Raw genomic sequence first — 12385 nt, 5'->3', positions numbered from 1 at the left:
ATTGCTTAAGTATACACATACAGCCATATCCCTTGTAGAGAGGTGACATCACAAAGACTATATACATTCACATGATTAAGTCAGAAATGTTTTTGCAAAACAATTTTTTATTTAAAAATAATAATAATTGTACCCCCTTTTTCTCCACAATTACGTAGTATCCAATTAGTAGTTACTATCTTGTCTCATCGCTACAACTCCCGTAGGGCTCAGGAGAGACGAAGGTCAAGAGCCATGCGTCCCCCAAAATACAACCCAACCAAGCCACACTGCTTCTTAACACAGAGCTCATCCAACCCGGAAGCCAGCCACACCAATGTGTCGGAGGAAACACCGCGCACCTAGCAACCTGGTCAGTGTGCACTGCGCCCAGCCTGCCACAGGAATCACTAGTGCGCAATGAGACAAGAATATCCCTACCGGCCTAACCCTCCCTAACCCGGACAACGCTAGGCCAATTGTGTGTCGCCCCATGGACCTCCCGGTCGTAGCTGGTTGGGACAGAGCCTGGGCTTGAACCCAGAGTCACTGGTTGCACAGCTAGCACTGCAATGCAGTGCCTCAGACCACTGTGCCACCCGGGAGGCCCAAGACAATTTAATTAAATAATGCTTTAATTAAAGCATTTAATTCTGAACAGAAACAATATTTTATTAGTGTCGTTTCACTGTTCTGATGAGCAAAATAATGTTTTGAACTGGTTCGAACCCAAAAAAAGTAATGGTTTATATTGTTTCTTTCTAACCCTCTGATGTTAATTATTTTTTATTTTTCGCTCAACGTTAAATTACTTTACTAATGAACAGAGCAGCTTGCAATGGAGCGGGAAAGCTATGTACATGCATTGGACAGACAAGGTGACAGACAAGGTGTGAGATGTGGCTGAAAACTTTCAGGTGAGGAGAGCGCTGGGCATGATCCGCTGGGCATCTTGTTGTTATGACATGCACTATCTGAATTAGGCCAAGAGAATTATACCTTGGAGTGGCTTCTATGAAGGAACTTTGAATGTCTTTAAACTTGGCTTAACTAACATTGGACCAGAGCTAGCCCTTGACCATGACTCTCAGTTCCATTACATTACACATAATGAGAGCTAGACCACAGCTAGTTAACAAGCTATCTAGCTAACAAGCTTGTGTGTGCAGAGCGGCACCAGAAGTAAAGTAAAAACACGTCTTACCTTTTTGTAGTTAATGAATCGAATGTGAAACGTGATAACTATAGTATCCTTAATTTAAGGCTTGAAAAAGTTAATCTATTCTTCTCTACTTAAAAATCTCTCTCCCTAATTTCTGAATCACGCCTATAATGTCAGTAGCTGCAGTAGACTATGCATGCTCTGGAGGGAGGGGAGGGGCAGATATCCTACACACACTGGCAAATATTTTCAGTTCACAGACAGGCAGACACTGAAATAAGTTTCTGAGTGACAGTGAGGGCTTTACATAGGTGCTTTGTTTAGTTTTTTTGTGGGACTGGAAAAAAAAGTCTGGAACGTAAAAGAACGTTATTAACTGGTTCCCATGCTTTAAAAATAACGGTTCTGTTCCGGAACAGTATAGATCACTTTCGTTCTCGGTTCTGGTTCTGTTCCTCAAAATATATATATATTTTGGGGATTTTGGTTCTGTTCCGTGAATCGGTTCCAACAAAAAGCACTTTTATTAGTAATAATATAAATTGTTAGTATTAACTGACTTGAATTCAATATGGAGAGACTGTTGAACTCTTTGTCTGAAAAACAACCATCTTTTAGAAAGAATAATTTACATGCTTGGTGACATTTAATTAATATTAATCATTCAAGAAATTGTGATTTAGTCTCTGATCATTTGCCTAAATTGGCCCCATTTGATATTCATGATTTTCCCTTCTCTCCATCTCTTTACATGACTAACAAATCCCACATAATAATTGAAAGATGATGGCTATTAGCAAACTTATTTCTACAATATTTCAAACTTAATGAATATGAATTGGAGATCAGGATGTGTGGCCCCCAAACAGACCCAAATATGAGAGAGAGACAGAGAGAGAGAGAGAGAGAGAGAGAGAGTGAGAGAGAGAGAGAGAGAGAGAGAGAGAGAGAGAGAGAGAGAGAGCTGTGAGCGTGTGTGTGCGTGTTTGTATGTGACTTTCGGGGGGAATATACTTGAAAGTGTGTGTCTACGCGTGGTTGTATGAGGGTCGGAGCATGTGTGTATGTGTGTGAGAATGTATGTGTGTGTAGCTGGGGATTGGTCTAGACAGACGTAATTGCCAGTCAGACGTGAAGAGAGGAACAGCTGATCTGAGGGGTAGATGACTTTACAGGACCGTTCTCCTAACCAAGGATTCACATACTGTTTAACACACACTCTGAAGCCTTAAGTAAACAGACGGGCCTGATTAATGCTGCACTAATGGGACCGAGGTGAGCGTGTGTGTGTATGTGTCTGAAAATGGGGAATCTAAAGGGCTGTAATGACCGTATATAGGGAGGAGAGGGAATATGTAAGGGATGGGTAGAGATGGAAGGAGAGGCAGAGCAGGTAGGGAGAGACAAGGTAGAAGCAGGAAGCGAGGGATAAAGGTGAAAGAGGGAAGAGAGTGCAGGAAAGGGGAGGGAGAGGAGGGTATTTTCTCCTAGATAAAAGGGCAGAACAAAGTCAGGCCCGGACTATCTGATCCACTAGATAAAGAAAGCTCTTCAGCTGGATAGATGAGAGGACAGGGAGAAAAGAGGAGAGGTCAAGAGACCAGATCAGCAGTTAGAGTGGGCCGGCGCTGACCGGTACATATTTCTACTGCTTGAGTTCTAGCACCTCTTCTAAAATACGTCTGCTAAAATATATAGAAGACCTGGTACAGTCAAATTACAGTGAGAACCCTGACAATAACTGTCATCAGGACAGAAAAACAAACACAGGTCTGGCTCTGTTAGAATTCAGCATGATCACTGTGAGGGAGGAAATTAAAGCCTCTCTAAAAGTCAATAGAAATACAACCAACATCACCAGCACATTGACGAGTTCATGTATTGCTGTTTTAATTGATTACATCTAGGGTTAAGTGTTTGGGGTCAAGGGTTAAGTGTTATGTGTCATGAAACAGACACAGAGGGAGTTAAGAGGAACTTACTGTCGTCCGTGGTCTCATACTCGCATTTGGGGCTGTAGGCGCTGTGTCCAGAGGAGGTGCGTGTTCTCAGGCTGAAGACGTAGCAGGTGGAGGGCTTTAACCCTGTGATGACCACACTGGGGGCTTTGGTCCGTGTCGACGAGTAGCTCAACTCCTCATGTTCCTTCTCGTAGTACTTGACCTCATAGTCTACCACCAGGAGGGAGGTCTGTTCTAGCTCCAGCCACGACAGGGCAATGCTGTTCTGAGATGCCCAGTCCTTCTTCAGCACGCCCACCATAAAGGGACCTGGAAGGGCCGATTGGAGAGATCGTTAGAGGTCACGGGTTCAACTACTAACATTTAATCTCATTAGAGATGGAAGGCTGACACTAGCTTCTGATTATATGCTTAAGCATAATGAATATGTTTCATCATTTCACATGAAAGGCTTTGCTTTCCCAGTAAAAGCCTGGAGCATCCATGCTCAATCATCTATAAATTAATATAAAATATATATAATCTACCATAATGATTTAGACCACAGTTACAGTGCTAAGGGTTTTACTGTCATCCATGGATCCTTCAGTGACAGCAGGTCTACCATGGAGGAGCGGTTAGTTAGCTGTGTTTATTTAAATCATATTAGCCGTGTGCTGACTACATTAGTTCTGTGTAAATATTGGCCCAGGGCTTTACTACAGCAGTCAACAGGTGATATCAGCCTCTCACTAATTAATATCTCATTAACTCAATGTGGTAAAGAGTTGGCTAAGATTTATCTACATACATACCGGTATTATTAAAACCCTTCAAAATAGATGTTGAACATGTTCTATTTGGGTTTGTACCAGGGTACCGTGTCTCATGGCCAAGGGAGGTGATAGATGACGGCAGCATGAGGATGTCCAATAGGTACAGGACATGAGTCCCTGTCCTAACATTCTTAAATAGCCAATCAACATCAATCAAAATAGTCCAATCAATGCAACATGTAGGCCTAATCAACTAGACATTAGTGGCTACAAATGCTGTACACCACTCAACATGTTTCTAGTGGTTAGGAGAGTAGGCAAAAACAAACGCAATGGGAAAGTTTGAATGGAGGGGAAATGGTGCTCTACAGTCACGTGAAAATGATGATGGAAGAAAGGAAATCAAATACCAAACCACTTTACTGACTTTACATTCATTTGGTTAACGAGTCTGTCTATAACTGACCTCACATTCATTTGGTTAACGAGTCTGTCTATAACTGACCTCACATTCATTTGGTTAATGAGTCTGTCTATAACTGACCTCACATTCATTTGGTTAACGAGTCTGTCTATAACTGACCTCACATTCATTTGGTTAACGAGTCTGTCTATAACTGACCTCACATTCATTTGGTTAACGAGTCTGTCTATAACTGACCTCACATTCATTTGGTTAACGAGTCTGTCTATAACTGACCTCACATTCATTTGGTTAACGAGTCTGTCTATAACTGACCTCACATTCATTTGGTTAACGAGTCTGTCTATAACTGACCTCACATTCATTTGGTTAACGAGTCTGTAAATGAATAAATGAAGGTTGAGTCAAGCAACACAACAAACTCAGAAAGGCCAGATAATGTATAATAATAACTACAGTTATCAACAAAGCCAACAGAAAGGTTTAATCTTAATCCTAAACCCTGCTGGTCTTCTCTGTGAGAGAGAAGCCCTCTCCATCTCCTTCCTGCTCCTCTACAGGATTCAGGCCCTGGGCTGACTGGAGGTCAAGTGAAGGTGGTGCTGTCTGGTCCTGGGGCTTGCAGGGCTGAGCAGAGGTTTATGGCTGAACTGTATGGGGTTGGTGTGTAGAATGCAGGGCTGCAGCTGTGGTATATGCTGTGTTAGGCAGGGCTGGAGTAGTGCTGAGAGACCCACTGCCACAGGGCTGATAAGGAGAGCTCAGGCCAGCTTGGAGCCTCCCTCATCCCTACCCCTTCCCTCTCTCTTTCGTCCCTTCCTGCTTCCTGCCTCCATTTTAATGTGCTTAATGCTTAAAACTCCTACATTTATTTCAGCCCCATCAGTAACTTGACTGGTGGATGTTTACTATAGTAAACATCATGACACAGTGGCATTTCCAGCAGGCAGTTTAGTTTTGTGAGCTGAAGCTAATTCTGCCTCCTGATCTATTTCAATGCTTGGTTTGTTCATAATAATGAGGAACATAATAACCTTTTAAATGTGAGTAAATCTTGCCAAATGATAGTTAAAATGAAACAACAACATAATATCATGGCTGATTGAAATTAGCCGATTTATTTAGCATAATGAGTCAGCCGAAAGGGCATTTTGTCTCTCACTCCTCTCTCTCAAAATAATATCACTTCTCATAACACCCACAGTAACACATACGCACAGATGACAATTATTATTTCACAGTATTATTAGATATTACATCTCACATTGTTGCTGTTTGCTTTGTGTGTTTGTGTGTGTGTTATTGTTGTTGTCTCTGGAATCCCTTGTAAATTAGCTGATTTATCTCAATGGGGTGTTATCACCCACAAATCTGTAGATAAATAAAATCTAAGTGAGCAAATGACTCTGTCCAAACTAGTTTAGTTTTGCTGTAAGCGACACACACACACACACACACACACACACACACACACACACACACACACACACACACACACACACACACACACACACAGCGACCAGAGTTGAACTGCTGTAGCATCTAGCTCAGTCGGGGGGCCAGCATCTGCTGCTAGCATATTGGCCTCTGATAGGGAACAATAAACACAGCATAAATACAATCTCCCCAGCCTGCATGATTACAATCACACTCCTACTGCTGCAGAGCACCATGTAACACACACAACATATTTGTTTAGAAGAGTTAAGCTGGAGCACACGGTTATGCTCATGGCAGGGTACGGTGGCCAACAGAGTTGGCAGATACACCATAGAAAGCAACCCTGAGAAGAAACAACTAACATAATATGTTAGCTCTCAATATAGCACCTAATGTATAGTAGCTTCCAGGATATTCATTCTAATTCACACCAGACATAGGGCAAAATACTCTTATCCTTCCTCATGCACTACATTTCTTTTTGTGATGGGATGAAGCCAACATTTTGTTTATTGAAATGTATATTGAAATTTATGTGCAAAGCAGCTCTGAACATGTTTTCAAAATGAAGGTGGAAATGAAGAGAGAAGAATTTATCTCATTTCTTTAAGGAATATAGATTCCTCACTCACTTCTACAAGCACATCTCCTGTGCCACTAGGGGCGCTAAACCACTATACCACTTTTATTCTACCCAAAGAAACACATACAAAGCCCACTCTCCCTTCGTCAAATCAGACCGCGACTATATCCTCCTGCTTCCTGTTTACAAACAAAAGCTCAAACAGGAAGAACCAGTTACGGGCTCAATATGGAAGAGGTCCGATGAAGCAGACGTGAGGCTACAAGACTGTTTTGCTCGTATAGACTGAGATATGCTCTGGGATTCAGGACCGCAGTGGAGAAGGTGGACAGCTTCAAGTTCCTGGTCGTACACGTCACTGACGATCTGAAATGGTCCACCCACACAGACAGTGTGGTGACGAAGGCTCAGCAACGCCTCTTCAACCTCAGGAGGCTGAAGACATTTGGCTAGGCCCCTAAAACCCTCAGAAACCTCTACAGATGCACCATTGAGAGCATCCTGTTTGGCTGAATCACCGCCTGGTACGGCAACTGCAGGGCTCTCCAGAGGGTAGTGAGGTCTGCACAACGCATCACCAGGGGCAAACTATGGCGCGGATGCTACAAACTATGATGCGTCCAGAGCAACTTACAGTAGTGAGTTCATGCATTTCATACTTATTTTTTCTCCCCTTACTGGTGGGACTTGAACCAACAACCCTGGCGTTACGAGCCACACGGGATGTTCTCTCTGCTACCGTATGGCGAGCAGTACGGATGCACCAAGTCTAGAACCAACAGGACCCTGAACAGCTTCCAGCCCCAAGCCATAATACTACTAAACAAAAGATATTCACCCATTTTGAATGTTATATTGTTTTTGTTCATCTCTGAGCAATGTTCTATCGATTCCCGGGGTAATTTCATGTTTTCATGTGTATCTAAGCTATTGCCGTTCAAGAAGGCAGAAATTTGGCCGGTAAAACATAGCATTGCGATAAAGACACTTTAAACTACAGTGGAAGTCAATAGTAATATGACTTTTAGATTACGAAAATGTTGATCATACATGAAGATTTCAATACTAGGTCGATGTCATAACGCAGGAGGTTGTCTTCTCTTGAATGAACCATTGATCATATTTTATTTAACATTTCTACCTCGAGAAATATGTAATTTAACAGAGTTTTCTCCTATTTGTCTGCCTCTTCAGTCCAGGGTGCCGTTGAGAACATCAGACTCCACTCTGCAAGGCACATCAATCTGCAGGTTGAACATGGTGAGAATGTAGATTCCTAAATTGATAGTGCAGCTTGTTTAGGCGATTTGACAGCTAACTAGCTACTTCACATGCTGATATTGACTTTGGTATTATTGTGTGTAGCTACGTTAGCTAGCCAGCCAGCCGATAGAGAGAGCGTTGCATTGCATTGTGGGTTTTGTAGTCAATTTGATCTGCAACAGATAACTACAACGATTTTCACATGTTGCTACCAACCTTATTATATGACAAAATTAAACATTTGTTCACAAAAAATATTGTTCTCACATATGTATTAATTATAGGAATGAGTGTATTTTTCCACGAATCCCTTAAATAAATAGCTACCCAGACTATCCGCATTGACCCTCTTTGCACTAACTCTTTTGACTCATCACATAAGCTGCTGCTACTGCTACTTTCCTGTTGCCTAGTCACTCTACCCCTACCTATATGTACATATCTATCTCAATTACCTCGTTCCCCTGCATATCGACTCAGTATTGGTACCAAGTGAATAGCGAAGTTATCGTTACTTTTCTACATTTTTCTCTCTGCATTGTTGGGAAGGGCCCGGCCCGTAAGTAAGCATTGCACTGTTAGTCTACACCTGTTGTTTACAAAGAATGTGACATATAAAATTTGATTTAATTCGTAAGCAAGCATTTCACGGTAAAGTCTACACCTGTTGTATTCGGGCATGTGACAAATTATACAGCTTTCAAAATCCACAGTACACACACTCTCTCTCTCTCTCTCTCTCTCTGTGTGTGTCGGAGGAAGATTGGAAACCCATTAGAATCACCGGTCAATTAGTGGGAGCGATGGATGGATTTTCCAGTCTAGTGTAGTTAAGCTCCCAGTAAACGAATGTTGTCTCATTACAGCAGTTTGACCCATGTATGGTTTTAATGAGCTTGCCTTGCCCCAAGGCCTCCATTAACACTTTAGAAAATCAATGACTTCTGTATTGATGCTATACTGTACCAGGCTTAAACAATGTAAAAACGTTAGGTTACTGAGGGAATGAGGAGAGGGAGAAGGAGAGAGAGAAAGAGGGGGAAGAAGAGAGCAGTGGGAGAGAGAGGAAGGAAGGGAGGGATGGAAGAAGGAAGACCAAGGTGGTTGATGAAAACGTGTTTGAGAAAAACAACAAGGACACGTCAATATGCCTGATTGTTTTGTTGCTACCCTGACATAATGATGCTTTAGATTCTACCCCAGGAGGGAATGTGGAGAGCGATAACCTTTTTGGAGGACACACACATACACACACCAAACCAATCTATGCCGTCAATTATATTTGCTTATGAGGGGTTCTGTGTTGCTCTAGGGAGCTGAGAGAGGGAATGAACTGTATTCATACATGATGTAGGTTCCAGTGGGACCCAAGGTAATCATTAAGACCAATGTGACATTCCGAGAGTGTTTAGTGTGTGTTTGTGTGTGTGTGTACAGTATACAGTCTGTTTGTGTTTGACTCTCCCTTAGGCAAGGTCACCTCCCACAACAGTCTTCTGAACCAAACCAAACACAGCCTGCATCTCTGGAGCCTATAACCTCATTACCAGCTGAAGTCAACCCCACTGCATGGTGGGTAGTCTATGGACAGTTTTGGACCCGTGGCGTAAACACAGTAACCCTGGTGCTCTGACAGAGGTCATGTCCCTGTGGGGCCAAACATCCTGATGCTAATTGTGGGGTTTATGATTGGATAAAGGCAATTAGCCAGGGTTATGATTGGCTAAACTCTATCAGCGAGGGTTAATGAGTATTTTGTGTTCGTCCAATAGGCTTTGACCTCTGTGTTCAACCACCTAGACACAGCATGTAGAGAGGAACCCTCAGGTCTTTATCAAATTAGTCTGGCCTGTGTGTGTGTTCTATAGTTCAACTCACCTAAGGAGTTAATGATTACCCACTAAATTTCTTTGACTTTTAGAGTGCAGTCCTGTACTTTATTTTCCCTTCTGCCTGCTTTTTTGTTCCCTACCGTTTTCCCCTTAATCTTAGCTTAATCTTAATCCTAGTTTACTGTTTGCATTTCTCCATTGGTCCTATTCCTCTTTCCATTACTGAAAGGACAACATTTTATTTTCTTCCATGAATAGTAAAACTGTCCTTATCCCCCCTGAACCAATCAGTTTATTGATATGCCACACCTGTCAGGTGGATGGATTATCTTGGATCCGTTCACCTTTTCCTCGATCCGGACTAGTCTCCCAGTCACTGCCGTTGAAAAACAACCCCCAGCATGATGCTGCCACCACCATGCCTCACCGTAGGGATGGTGCCAGGTGTTCTCCAGATGTGACACTTGGTATTCAGGCCAAAGAGTTCAATCTTGGTTCATCAGACCAGAGAATCTTGTTTCTCATGGTCTGTCAGAGTGACCATCGGGTTTTTGGTCACCTCCCTGACCAAGGCCCTTATCCACCGATTGCTCAGTTTGGCCGGGCAGCCAGCTCTAGGAAGAGTCTTGGTGGTTCCAAACTTCTTCCATTTAAGAATTATTGAGGCCACTGTGTTCTTCAATGCTGCAGAAGTGTTTTGGTTCCCTTCCCCAGATCTGTGCCTCATCACAATCCTGTGTCGGAGCTCTACGGACAATTCCAAATCATGTCCAATCAATTGAATTTACCACAGGTGGACTCCAATCAAGTTGTAGAGACGTCTCAAGGATGATCAATGGAAACAGGATGCACCTGAGCTCAATTTTGAGTCTCATAGCAAAGGGTCTGAATACTAGTTTTTTTACTTGCGAAAAAAATCCAAAAACCTGTTTTCACTTTGTCATTATCGAGTATTGATGAGAAAAAACATTTCATTTATACATTTTTGAACAAGGCTATAACATAACAAGATGTGGAAAAAGTCAAGGGGACTGAATCCTTTCTGAATGCCCTGTATATCCACTAGTTCTGATGTGTCCATGATATTCATCATTTCCCTAAGTGCATGAGGGTGATAGTTTCTGGTGTGATTTCCTTTATGATCCATTGGGGTACTTAAAACTGTACTATAATCTCCCACCATAATAATAGAGTCGTGTTGCTTGTGAGCTCGATACATTAATCTATCATTTTCAAAGAAGTATGGATCATTATCATTTGGACCATATAGATATGTTTATTGTCCAACAGCATATTTAAAATGTTCCATCTTTCTTTCTAATCTGTTTGGACAGTTTGCACATTGGGATCAAAATTGTTTTTAATTCTCCTGAATGGCGCAGTGGTCTAAGGCACTGCATCGCAGTCCTAACTGTGCCACTAGAGATCCTGATTGGTGTTTCAGCCGGCCGCGACCTGGAGACCCATGGGGCGGTGCAATATTGGCCCAGCGCTGTCTGGGTTAGGGGAGAGTTTGACCGGCAGGTAAGTCCTTGTCCCATGACGCTGTAGCGACTCCTTTGGCAGGCTGGGCACTAAGCATGCTGACACAATCTAAATTATACTTACCATAAAAAGGATTACAATAATGAGATGTATCCACCAATCCAAAGAAAGGATAGACGGGAGCTAGATAGCCTGACGTGCCGCTTTGTGGACAACGACTCCCATTGTTAGGACAGAGAGACATGTATCTAGTCAGTATATCCATCATCTTTAGCTGTCCCCAAAGGAGAACCCTTTTTGGTTCCACGTGTTACCCTCTTGGGTTCCATGTGGAACCCTCTGTGGAAAGGATTCTACAGTACCTGGAACCAAAAGGGTTCTACCTGGAACCAAAAATAGCTATTAAAAATTATAACCATTTTAGGTTCTAGATAGCACCTTGTTCTCCAAGAGTGTAGACTGTAACAGTTGGACTGATAATGTAAGTGTAAAGTCTGCTTAGACTAACAGTAGAAGTCTTCTCTCAGCGTAAAGTGTGTATATTGTAACAGTACGCTGACTGTATATCCCAGCAGATGCCAGCTCTAGATCATCTGCTGAGCCCAGAGAGCCAGCCTGCCGCAGTTAACAGGTCATTAACAACATCAGTCATACTACAAAAAGAACAACCAAGGGAGGGGAGAGAGGGAACGATAAAAGGAGGGAGGCCAGATGACAACTATTCTCTCTTTATCTGAGTAAAAGTTGAGCTGGATCATGGACTACCCTGTTGCTTGTGACAATGTGTGTGGCTTTCCTAACCTCTCCTCCAGCTCCTGTCATGGTAGACTGCATGCCTGGCTGACACAAGGATCCCCAGTGGTTAATTGGGTCAACTTCCTGATCTGTGTGTGTCTTTAATAGGGTCGTAGTGACATCCCGATCCCCTTGTTTCTCTCTAATAGTAATCTGGAAAGCCAATGATCTGTATGAAGGACAGTTAAACCAGCTCTGAACTGGCCCTGTTACAATCAATACTCATTTACCTCCTCCTCTCTTCTCTTTCACCATCCTCCTCCTTTCCTCCTCTCTTTCTCTCCAGTAATTAATGAGAAGAATAGAACTATTTCTTCACTGACAATTTATGTCCATCTCCATCCCACTGCTGCTTAAGAGCTTTATTGGAGAACAGACACGCACATACACACACATACAAACACACACACACACACACACTGCCCTGAGCTGGTGATGAGAGAGACAGACAGACACGCACAAACACACACTGCCCTGAGCTGGTGATGAGAGAGAGAGACAAACAGACAGACAGACAGACAGACAGACAGACAGACACAAACACACTGTGCTGGTGCTGTGATAAGGAGAGAGAGAGAGAGAGAGAGAGAGAGAGAGAGAGGGAGAGAGAGGGAGAGAGAGGGAGAATGAAAGAAAGAAAGAAAGAAAGAAAGAAAGAAAGAAAGAAAGAAAGAAAGAGAGGCCTAACACTGTGTGATGAGGTGAA

General features: G+C 42.7%; 1 protein-coding gene across 1 annotated transcript in view; it reads right to left on the bottom strand.

The window, feature by feature from the left end:
* LOC135519201 (ephrin type-A receptor 6-like) overlaps positions 1 to 12385 on the bottom strand; it is a 166548-nt gene that overhangs the window by 23949 nt on the left and 130214 nt on the right. The window contains exon 6 of the mRNA XM_064944293.1: positions 3124 to 3411. Within this exon, the coding sequence (XP_064800365.1) occupies positions 3124 to 3411 (288 nt within the window). The remainder of the gene's footprint in view (positions 1 to 3123; positions 3412 to 12385) is intronic.

Source organism: Oncorhynchus masou, chromosome 29, assembly GCF_036934945.1.
Source record: "Oncorhynchus masou masou isolate Uvic2021 chromosome 29, UVic_Omas_1.1, whole genome shotgun sequence".
Taxonomy (NCBI): Eukaryota; Metazoa; Chordata; class Actinopteri; order Salmoniformes; family Salmonidae; genus Oncorhynchus; species Oncorhynchus masou.
Note: the sequence above shows the minus strand (reverse complement) of the source record. Positions and strands in the feature narration are given on the sequence as shown.